At 41.5% G+C, this 12,283-nt stretch overlaps 1 protein-coding gene across 3 annotated transcripts in view; it reads right to left on the bottom strand.

Moving 5' to 3' along the window:
- LOC143987868 (A-kinase anchor protein 7-like) overlaps nt 1-12,069 on the bottom strand; it is a 38,954-nt gene extending 26,885 nt beyond the window's left edge. For 2 of the 3 annotated variants that reach the window (XM_077487014.1, XM_077487015.1), the window contains exons 1-4: nt 11,855-12,069; nt 9,161-9,284; nt 5,336-5,472; nt 3,250-3,410 (exon numbers count right to left, since the gene is read on the bottom strand). In XM_077487014.1, the coding sequence (XP_077343140.1) occupies nt 3,250-3,410; nt 5,336-5,472; nt 9,161-9,284; nt 11,855-12,054 (622 nt within the window). In that variant the 5' untranslated portion in view covers nt 12,055-12,069. Of the gene's footprint in view, nt 1-3,249; nt 3,411-5,335; nt 5,473-6,775; nt 6,835-9,160; nt 9,285-11,854 lie in introns of all 3 variants that reach the window. The other variant, XM_077487016.1, reaches the window with a different exon arrangement.
- Between the last annotated feature and the right edge of the window lie 214 nt (nt 12,070-12,283).

Raw genomic sequence — 12,283 nt, 5'->3', positions numbered from 1 at the left:
CAGAGTTCAGGGATGCACTATGTACAGAGAGCAGTTTCGGGGCGCCCTATGTACAGAGTGCAGAGCTCAGGGTTGTGCTACGTACAGGCTGGAGAGTTGGGGGGTGTACTATATACAAAAGTTTAGGGTTAAGGAGTGCAGGGTTTAGAGGTGTGCTCTGCATAGTGTGCAGATTTCAGCTCTCTTTTACAGGCTGTCCACATCTCATTTCCACCCTTCCTCAGTTCTGACCTCTGCACCCCCATCCCCCACTTCTGCACACACCATCCTCCACAGCCCTCATCTTTCCCATCTCAAAGCTTCCTCACATCTCTCCTTGTCAAAAATTATCCGACCCGGCTCTAGTACCTCTCTGCAGTGTAGGCGGCTCTGCCTTTCTCCGACTTGCAGCAAGATCATTGGTTGGCATCTGTGCACCTGGCACAGATGAGGATCACAGTACAGCCTACCACATGATGCCCCACTCCACCTATGACCACACTGCACCTGCATCTTCCTTGTACCTGTCATGAGTGCAGGGCAGGCAGGGATCTGTGAGAGCCGCTGAGAGGAAAGCTGTCATTGTAAACATAGAATGCTTCTGTGCTTACAAGTGACAGTCGGATCTATGCTAAAAATGAGAGCAGAGGAACAGAAAAAAGGCTCACATTGGAAGGGTAACACTGCAAAGCAGAGCAGTAAGAGAAGGAGTGTAATAGTGAGCAATAGAGTTTAGACACAGGTAGTGCATGCATCTGAATGGTGTAGCACTACATTTATGCAAGAATCCTCCAATACTGATGAAAGCAAACAGAAAGTGCCCTTCTCTTTTTATATTATAAAGCTATAACTTTGCCTTTTGTTTGTACATTTATGCAACTACATAAAATGAACACTAGGTGGCCTCAGAACAATGTATCTCATATTGCTTTTTAAATGATTGTAGCTGTTCTTTGGGCACTAGATGTCCTTATGCTGTCTAGTCTTGTGCCTTTGTATATACAAAATGATATGTAAAACACATTTTTGGCTTCTTACAAAACGGTATGGATAAAAACATGTATCTTCCTTCAGCTGCTGTGTTTGCCGTCTTTAGCGATCTAGTTTATTATTATGCCTCATTCACACTTGCGCTGAGGCCCGTATGGGGGATAACGCCATTCATCTTTATGGGATGCAACTGAGCAAGCATGGCCATTAGGGAAATAGTATTGCCAAGAAGGATGTGTACAAAGCTTGGGGAATCATTATAAGGTATTCGATTCAGAAGGGTGAGGGACAGCAGGAAAAAGATTATTTTAGGAATGTGAATGTGTTTTTTAAAGGACTGCTGACCAGAAAGCAATAGTTATCAGGTATATGCTGGCTACAAAGGTTCCCCTATCACTATTTTTCAGTTAGTGAAGTTCTAGTTTATACACTTCCTAATTTAACCACTTGACATCTGCGCTATGGCCGAATGACGGCCATAGCGCCCATCATATGACGGCCTCTCCTGTGCACGCTCCCTGTGCACGCCCTACAGGGTGCACACGGAGCACGCTGTGATCACCGAGTCACTGAGACTCGGGTGTTCACTGATCCAAGTAAGGGGCCATTCCCGGTCCCTTACCATGTGATCAGCTGTCAGCCAATGACAGCTGATCACATGATCAAAACAAAAGCTCGTGATCATTAAATTTTTCTCCTCACGCTGACAGCAGAGGAGAAAAAAAAACGCTGATCACTGGCTCATCTTAATGGGACATCGGTCCCAAAGGGAAGAGGTCTTCCTCATTTATGCCATCTGACAGTGCCCACAAGTGCCACCTATCAATGCCCACAAGTGCCACTTATCAATGCCCACCAGTGGTGCCAATTAGTGCCCCATAGAAGTGCTGCCTATCAGTATAACCGATCAGTGCCGATCACTGCCACCCATCAATGCCCATCACTGCCACCTCATCAGCGTACAATGACGGACAAAAATCACCCGCTTTAAAATTTTAGAACAAAATAATAAATTATATATATATATATATATATATATATATATATATATATATATATATATATATTTATTTATTTATTTTAACCTGTATTTTTACTTTTTTTTTTTTATCGCACAGGTGATAAAACACTAGGGGTGCAACGGATCAAAAAACTCACGGATCGGATCGTTCCTCAGATCAGCAAATAATAATTTAATTTGCAAAAACCTGTGAAAATTCCACCACCATATAGTCCCCACTATAATATCCACAATCTCCCCCACTGTAATATTGGCTGGGTACGGCTGAGCATAGCTGGGTATGGCTGAGTATGGCTGGGCACGGCTGTGTATGGCTGGGCACGGCTGAGTAAGGCTGGGCATGGCTGAGTAAGGCTGGGCACGGCTGGGTATCGCTAGAGTATTGGCTGGGTATCGCTAGAGTATTGGCTGGGTATCGCTAGAGTATTGGCTGGGTATCGCAGAGTATTGCTAGAGTATTGGCAGGGTATCGCAGAGTATTGGCAGGGTATTGGCAGGGTATCGCTAGAGTATTGGCAGGGTATCGCAGAGTATTGCAAGAGTATTGGGGTATTGCTAGAGTATTGCTAGAGTATTGGGGTACTGCAGAGTATTGGGGTACTGCAGAGTATTGCTAGAGTATTGGCAGGGTACTGCAGGGTATGGAGGGATGGCTGCTTCCATCTCAGGATCTCTCCCCTCCACTGTACAGGTTAGTACAGAGAGGGGAGAGAGGAACCGGCGTCATGACATCCATCGGAGCGATCAGTGTAAACAGCCTGGGTGTAGAAAGATGGCCGCCGCTTCGGAGCTAGGCCGAAGCCGTGGCCTGTCCTAAGGCCGAGACGGCGGATCGCGGCATGTGCCGATCCGAGCGGGTTGACCCGTTCGGATCACGGATCGGTGACGATCCGTTACACCCCTATAAAACACCACCAAAAGAAAGCTCTATTTGGGGGAAAAAAATTATAAAAATGTAATTTGGGTACAGTGTTGTATGACCGCGCAATTGTCATTCAAAGTGCATCAGCGCTGAAAGCTGAAAATTGGTCTGGATAGGAGGGGGGTTTAAGTGCCCAGTAAGCAAGTGGTTAAAAAAATAACACCCAGTATTTATGTAAAGAAGAAGCAGCCCTATTAGTGATGTCCCATGGAATACTATTTTCTAAATAAAAATGGAAATATGAAAGGGGTGCAACATATCAACAGGTGCTACATTAAACACGAAACCTAAATTATCACTATTTACTGATTTTTTTTTTTTTGTGGTCTACTCTTACCAGTAATTTCTTTAAGCTTAGCTTTTGAAGAATCCTCAGCTATCTTTGCAAAGACAACTTGATTAAAAAAATCAGATACACCAAGAAACTGAAGGACCAAATTTTTTCCCTGCAGAATGTTCTCAATCTTCACCTTACTCTCCAAAAGTGCATCAATTGCTCTAGGAAAAAAAAAAATAGATAAAATGCATGTGAGTGCAACTCAACAGATGTATACTTACCTTCCGTTTACTCCCTGGCCACACTATTCACCACAGGGGAGCACAGAAAAAAAAATTTGATGGTTCCTTTCATGACAACACTGGCGTTTGTAAATTGGCTTTCTGAGATTGATACAGACGCTATGAACGGATCCTCCTGGCCCTGTTGAGAAAACAGCTGACTGGTATTTAACCAGCTTTAAGCTGCTTTTGCACTTTCATAGACTTGTATGAGGAGAAGGGCAATTCCCATGTGAACAAAAGCCTATTGATTTGGGTTCCCACCTGGTTGGTATTTTTCTGGCCAAGATGGTAAAAATATGACTGGACTGCAAAGTAATTAAAAGGCAAAAGATATTAAGTCCAGTATTGTTTTCACAAAAGAGGTGGCAGCCTTATCATCCACACAGGCCCGTATGTGAACCTATTGATTTTCCCCTCATGTTTGAAATAAAAAATGTGGGAGAGATATCATTTTGCCCCTGTACAAATCATTAGTAAGACACCATCTGGAATATACAGTTCAGTTTTGGGCACCAGTTCTCAAAAACGATATGGGGGACTGGAGAAAGTGTTGTTCACAGAGGACATGGGGGCAAAGCAGGCTTAACCTTCACATACTAAACGTCTTCTTTACAGTAAGCCCTTGTACACACGGTCGGACAAATCCGGCAGATTTTTTCAGACAGATTTTGTCCGAAACTGGTGTTGCATACGCATGGTCGGACAAAGTTGCCGGAAAATCCGATCGTACGGAACGTGATGACGTTCGGGCATTACGACGGGGCTACATTCAGGCTAGTAGCCAATAGCTTTGGTCTCGTAATTTGATCTGAACATGCGTGGCACTTTGTCCGATCGGAATTCTCTTAAAACGATTGGATAAAGTCCAATCGGATCATGTTGCCGGAAAATTTTATATCCAGCTCTCAAACTTTGTTGGTCGGACATTCTGACGGAAAAAGTCAGATGGAGCCCACACACGGTCGGATTATCTGACAACGCGGTACGATCGGACATTTTCCTTCGGAATTTCCAACCGTGTGTACAAGGGCTAAGAGCCATTCCTTCAGGAACTAGTTCTGGCCAGTTCAGTATATTGTTTTTAAAAAGAGATGGATGTGTTCCTAAATGCACAAACTATAATGGGATATTACCATATATAAGTAATAACACTAGGGTTTGTTAATCTAGGGAATACTGAGTTTCTATAGGCTAATGGGAAGCTTTTTTTTTTTATTGTTGCAGCAAGTTGGACCATGGTCATGGTGGACAGGTTTTTTTTTTTGCCTTCCTCTGGATGAATGGTGGGTATAGTGTTCTGTATATAGAGGTTTTCTGTTATTGCCCGAACTCCATAAATGTGTGTATTTTTTCCACTGAACTATGTTACTATGTGTTGCTCAAAGCAAACATATTCCTTCTGGTTTCAATGTAGGTTTCAAAAAGAAAGGGAGAAACGAGTCCCTGTAGGCCAGTGGTCATCAACCCTGTCCTCAGGGCCCACAAACAGGCCAGGTTTTATGTATTATCTTGGGGAGATGCAGACTAGAATACTACAATCACTGAGCAGCAAATGATATCACCTGCAATGTATTTCAGTTATCTTGCAAACCTGGCCTGTTAGTGGGCCCTGAGGACAGGGTTGATGACCATTGCTCTAGGCAACATACACTGATTTTATTGCAGGTTCCTTTATACATGAACCCCATTTGTTACCATTCAATAACAAAGGGGACCCATCTGCTTTCACATCTCAAGTTAACATGTATGTAGTCCTTTATTATTATTAATATAAAGCTTTAATTTTTTTATATGGTATCAGTTTTCTTTGGAAAGAGAAAAATAAATAACCATAACAGCTTATTTGACTACAGAATCCTTACGTGCTCACATCTTCTTCTCTGTTGATTTGCATCAGGCAGAGAGTAAGGTGATACGAGCCCTTGTTTTTCATCACTGAAGAAAAGCGGTCATCCTTTTGTACAACATGGTCTTGAAAAATCTGGATATTTTCAAGAATCTAAGCATGAAAATAAAGTGACAGTTCTCTCTCTCACTTGAAATCTATGTAACTAAAATTGCATTTTTCTATCTGGAAATAAATTTGCAATTTTTTTTTCTCCAAATAACCACATGTAGAAAGGCAGGTCTGCTTCCACTCAGAGAATATACTGGCCAACATGAAATATGAGCAGTGATGTCACAGGAAACTCCTCCATAGTTTACCTGTCATTGGAAAAAAAAACCCTCTTATGCCCTGTACACACGACATGAAAATACATGTTTTTTTTTCCGACGGATGTTGGCTCAAACTTGTCTTGCATACACACGGTCACACAAATCTTGTCGGAAATTCCGAACATCAAGATCGCAGTGACATACAACACATACAACGAGCCGAGAAAAATTAAGTTTAATAGCCAGTGTGGCTTTTCTGCTTGATTCCGAGCATGCGTGGAACTTTGTGCGTCGAAATTGTGTACACATTTTGTTGTTGGAAAATTTGGGATCCAGATCTCAAATTTTGTGTGTTGGAAATTTCCGATGGAAAATGTCCAATGGATCCTACACACAGTCCTAATTTCCGACAACAAGCTCCCATCGAACATTTTTGCCATCCGAAAATTCTATCGTGTGTACGGGGCATTAATTTGCAACGATTTTAGTATTATATAAAGCCGCGCTTAGGTCACACAAAATTGGTTGCAGCCTCCCCAATGAAAAAACCCCCAGAGGAGTTTCTGCAAGAGATTAATATATACCTCATAAGTAGTTCTACGTATTAAGTTATAATTTTTTTTAGAAAAACCACACTGTAATTAAGGGTCTAAAAGAATCATCTGTTTATTATGATGCAATATACTCCCTTCATATACCTATACTAGGTCTGTATCACAATAGTCACATATATAAAAAGAGGGTCAGTGATATACAATTGTGTATAATGAATAATTAGGGTGGATAAAATATAAATGTTGTTTTATAATAAAATATTTTATAGTAAAGTGCAACATAATAGTAGCAAGGTGCCCAGTGATAAAGTGCAATTTGTGCCTGCGAACCCTATAGGTGCTAAAATATACTACGTCCTATCTGGACCATTTATGTTGAGTGACCACATGAAACTATATATACGTATATAAAAAATTAATGTCCATGCAAATTATACAAAATAAGGGAAATAGTAAAAGTGAAGCTTTAAAGTAAATCAAGCTATGCAACACCCAAAAAAATATAATAAAGGATCAACAGGCAAATATAAAATAAATAAATTAATGAAATTAATGTCCACAGAAAACTGTGGACATTACTTTGCAACCCACCCTTGTATCTCACTACTGGAGGAGACCCTTTTTGACACGCCTTTGGACGCATCTAATACCTGCATTGCAAGGTAAAAAGTAGCATAATCTTTGGCCAGGTTTGGGCTTCAAAAAACAGTTTCCAGATTTTTTTGGACATTTATAATCTCCATGGCTGTCTCTCTACTCAATACGCGTATTTGGTAAAATCTATCCCAATATACCTGTAACCTGTGCTGCTCAAATCACTTTTCCCACTTGGGGGAAATCAGCCTTATAAAATGAAGGGCCTTAAAGCCTAAGTTTAGATAAAATAAACCAAAAAAACAGCATAAGCGATTTTACGTACTATCTGTATGATGTGTCTCTTGGTTTTGATAAAATTCTTTCTCCACCGAGCCCCGCCCCTCCTATCCCAACTGCCATAATATTTTTTAATTCAACTTAGGCTTTAAATATATTGCATTTTTTTTGCAACTGTTAGAGAAATATCCAAAGATTATAAAACATTAGGCTGTGATCATGGTACTATATTTTCTACAAACATGGGGTAGCAATCATTGGGGTTGGTTTACTAAAAGAGTATCTAGGCTGTTCACTTAGCAAAGCAACCATCTGCTTTGCAAGAGAATGAGGTGAAACTGTGCTGACTTCCACCATCCAATCATTTGCAAGAAGGGATGAACTCAGTGTTGAGCCCAAACACAAGTTCAGTCAGAACACTGGCTGTTCAGATGTTTGTCTGAACACCGAATGTTTTGGGTGTTCAGCACAGATGAGTGTGACAGATTCCAATTGTCATTGGTTGCTAAGGAAGCAGCGGGTACTTGCACCCTCCGCATCCTTACCAACCACTTATATCACTTGGTCCATTTACATGGCTATGTAAGTAGTGGAGGGGTTACCTCAATGCCTAAATTTAGCCACAATGAGGGACTTGTTTTGGTCTTTATTTTCTTTAATATGGTCTCGTAAAACATTTGGGTATCTTTATTTCTAGATTAAGTCTTTTTTGTAGCCCTTACTCATTCACATGCGGGGGGGGTGGCACCCCCTTCATGGTGCAAGTGATTTGGTATTGTTCGGGAGAAAAGGGGGGTTGCATGCTTGGATTAATGGTTGGGCATGGATTTTGAGGGGAGCCACGCATTTGCTTATTTATTGGAGATTCCCCATTCAATTCACATGACAGGAGAGTGTGACTGGCTCTCAATGGTTCACACATCTCCGGGGTGGCCACGGAGCGCACAGAAGAGTCCTTTGGCTCAGTTTCAGGTCTGAATTCGCCCAAAAATCTGGACCTGAAACTGAGAACAGGGATGCACTGGAACCCCTGCTGTGTCATGGGCTGCACACAGTGTGAACCCAACCTGAATGTTTCACTTTTTACCATTGATTGAGTATTTTGTGCATAGTGAATTCTCACCACATTCACTAAGCCATAGCTACCAACGTTCTCTCATTTGGAGGACTATACATCTTTTTTTGCTATTTTGAGAAGTCAATATTATGCCGTGTACATGCAACCGGACTTTCCGACAGACTAGGTCTGACGGTCTTCCCGACGGACTTTGACACACACAATCACACCAAAGTTTGACGGATTCGACCGTGATGACGTACGACCGGACTACAATAAGGAAGTTCATAGCCAGCAGCCAATAGCTGCCCTAGCGTCGGTATGCGTCCGTCGGACTGGCATACAGACAAATGTTTTTTTCAACCAGACTCGAGTCTGTCGGAAAGATTTGAAACATGTTCTAAATCTAAAGTCTGTCTGATTTTTCAACAGCAAAGGTCCGATTAAGCCCACACAGGATCGAATTGTCCGACGGATTCGTTCTGTCGGAACTTTGCTGTCGAAAAAAGTCCGCCCGTACGTACGCGGCATTAGGGAAAAATAGAGGTCAAAACAGCATTTGTGTGGTTCAGCCCATCATTTTCTGCATATTAGATCTTTGTGGTCTGCAAAACCAGGGCCATGGCAGGGATGTGTCCCGTGTACTAAAGGTGTACTAAAGGTGTACTAAAGGTGTCCCCTTTTATAATTTTAGAAAGTTGTGGAATATAACTAAGCTAAGTGAAAATTGCCATGCAAAGTAAAAATGCAAGCAAATATGCTCTACTCAATAAACACCATTGGATCAACCCCATTATGCCATCAATGAAGAACTGGAAAAAACAGCACCCACCTTCATTACACTGCACAAGGTTATTCCTGCACTGATCCTTAACACATACAGCATATGATTTTAAAATAAAAAGTCTCAGATGTGTACTGTGAGTGTGCAATCTGTCTTGTGTTTATTGTCAACAGAGTAGTGATTATAACTGCATCCATCTTGTTGACTTATACATCACTTTGAACAGAAGTGCTATATTATACATTCACTGTTGAAGATATACCTTTTCATTTGTAATCGGAAGAGACACAAAATAATTGGCAACTAAGCGTTTCTTTTTTTTTTTTTTTTTTCCTTCTTGATTCGAAAACATGTTGTGATTTGTTTCCTTGTTCTCTTTTTTGATCCTAAATAAAAAGAAGTTTCATTTTAGTGTAAGATACAGCATAAAAAAAGTATCATAAGGAACCATGCTTGTTGAACAGACCCTTTGTTCCTCGGGTGATCTGGCCAGCAAGTCTGTTGTTTTTCAACAGAACACGCTGTCCTGCAAATGTATCAGTTAAGAGGGTTGGACAAATAATTTAGCACTGACAGGGGTGCCCACAATGATTATTCTTGTAAAACCTTTATCCCAGGGTAAGTGCCCTGGCTGCTCCGCACTGACAGGAGTGACTGTAGCATCACTCCTGTCAGAAGGAGCAGAGACCAGTTTCTACTGCAAAGAGGATTCCGTTTTCTCCTCCCTCCAGCCTGCAGGGGACAGAAGAGAGCCTGTGCCAAGATTGAAAATTCACCGTCAGAGCTGCTGAGGAATGAGGGCAAACTGCACTTGTTCCAATGTACAGTATCTCACAAAAGTGAGTACGCCCCTCACATTTTTGTAAATTATTATTATTATTATATCTTTTCATGTGACAACATTGAAGAAAAGGCACTGTCGCTACCCTTTGCACCTGCCTTAATCGCTGGTAAGACTGTAGTCCTAGTTCATTGCTACTTCCTCCAGCTCTGCAGCCGAAAGGTCCATAACTTGGTACAGACCAGAACTGGAGAAAGAGCCTAGGGAGCCGGAGCTACAGTATATCACAAAAGTGAGTACACCCCTCACACTTTTGTAAATATTTTATTATATCTTTTCATGTGACAATACTGAACAAATGACACTTTTCTACAATGTAAAGTAGTGAGTGTACATCTTGTATAACAGTGTAAATTTGCTGTCCTTTCAAAATAACTCAACACACAGCCATTAATATCTAAACCGCTGGCAACAAAAGTGAGTACAACCCTAAGTGAAAATGTCCAAATTGGGCCCAAAGTGTCAATATTTTTTGTGGACACCATTATTTTCCAGCACTGACTTAACCCTCTTGGGCATGGAGTTCACCAGAGCTTCACAGGTTGCCACTGGAGTCCTCTTCCACTCCTCCATGACGACATCACAGAGCTGGTGGATGTTGGAGACCTTGCGCTCCTCCACCTTCCGTTTGAGGATGCCCCACAGATGCTCAGTAGGGTTTAGGTCTGGAGACATGCTTGGCCAGTCCATCACCTTTACCTTTTTCTTCTTTACCATGGCAGTGGTCGTCTTGGAGGTGTGTTTGGGGTTGTTATGTTGGAATACTGCCCTGCGGCCCAGTCTCTGAAGGGAGGGGATCATGCTTTGCTTCAGTAGGTCACAGTACATCTATTGTGTATCACCACTGCGCTAAACAAAACCCTATACACTAAGCCGCCACTTTAAAAAAACAAAATGTGTACAGTATTCCTTATCTAAACAGTAGAAAAAGCGGCGGTGAATATAAATCCACACCAGTGAATTCAAAAATATTAAAGATAATAGACCCAATCCAGTGAACATGAATTACTAAATGTTACTACACTGTGCAAGCCCTGCCCCGAGCATACAGAAAATAGAAAAAATTAATTAATAGTTTGTATCAAAATTAATTAACACAAATTATTATATAGTGCATATCACCAGATGAATAGTGATAACAAATATATACGATCTGTTGAAAAAAATATCCTGTGACTAAATATTATTCAACACTAAAAATAAATAAACAAGTAACGAGAATCAAATGAATTGTTTCAAGTTCTATCAAACAATGTCCACTTCCCAAGAACATTGTTACCAACACCACTGTGAAAAGCTCCTGAGAATATAATGTATCCCAGTAAAATCATAGTCCATACGTTGAATCTTCAGATCATAATCCAAATAATGGAATAGTGAAAAAAACGTTTAACCAGTGTCTCTTGAATAAACAGCAGATTACATCTACACTCCTCCACCACACCGCTCTAGATGTGACTCCTTTCCCCTTATGTGATTACACTCACCCGCTGTATATGCCTCACACTTTCGTGTTTGGCTGGATGTGCTTTTTCCCTTTACAGGGTTTAAATGGGGTATCCAGGTTTCCACTCCAGAATGCAGGGCTAGTACCATGGCTGTTCTCATAGACGCCACGGATGTTTCCATAGGTGTCACGGCTGTTCCCATAGATGCTCTCATGCAACAATGCAATCTGCGTCTAATGTTGTCTCTCACGACAGGTAACGGCTTGATGTACAGATACAAGAGAAGAGCCTGTCATTGCTTTGTGTGATCCAGCCCTAGCACACAGCCTATGACGTACATTACATTATATTATGTGCTACATTCATTCTTCACCCATCAATGTCTATTTGTATATAGACATTCACTACATGTAGACTGTCTAGCTCCTTACACAAGTATCCCTTTTCATCATCAGAGACACGATGATGACACAATGATGACACGATGACGATACAATTATTACCAAACAAAGCACTGTCAGGAGCAGATGGTAGGTAGGCGGGGCTAAAGCTTGAACCAATCAGAATTGGCAGAATAGAGCTGGAGAGTAAAGTTAGCAGACAGTGCTGTTGACACTGATGAAAGCTGACCTGTCTAGCATGCATTAATGTACAGCGCTCTACTTACCGAACGCCCGAGCTGCGGTGACAGCAAGATGACAACTTCCTCTCCGAACGGGTTCTAGTGCACTGCACATGCGCAGTACAAGCAGGCGGTGGGCGACAGGGCGAGAGCAGAGACTGAAGTAGAGAGAAGAGTGTGATAGTGACAGAAATGAATGGGATCGGATATCTCATATCTCTGTGTACAATATGGCTTGTGTTCATCAAATCTATGCTCTATAAAGAGACATTCTGAAATGAAATATTCCTGATTATGTTATATTCCAGCTTGGAAATCGATTAGGATTTTACTAATGAGACCCTTGGGGCATATGGGCAAGGTATCATCAATACAGGATGTTGCTGGCAATAAGAACATGCATTAAAACACACACACGGGCTAGTGCAGCGTATTGTATTCTGCAACTAGCACGCAGGAGGCTATTGCCGCTAA

This window comes from Lithobates pipiens, unplaced genomic scaffold (assembly GCF_037356315.1).
Source record: "Lithobates pipiens isolate NorthernLeopardFrog02 unplaced genomic scaffold, aLitPip1_a1.2 Scaffold_18, whole genome shotgun sequence".
In the NCBI taxonomy this organism is placed as follows: Eukaryota; Metazoa; Chordata; class Amphibia; order Anura; family Ranidae; genus Lithobates; species Lithobates pipiens.
The sequence above is the reverse complement of the archived record's forward strand: the minus strand, read 5'-3'. Positions and strand labels throughout refer to the sequence as shown.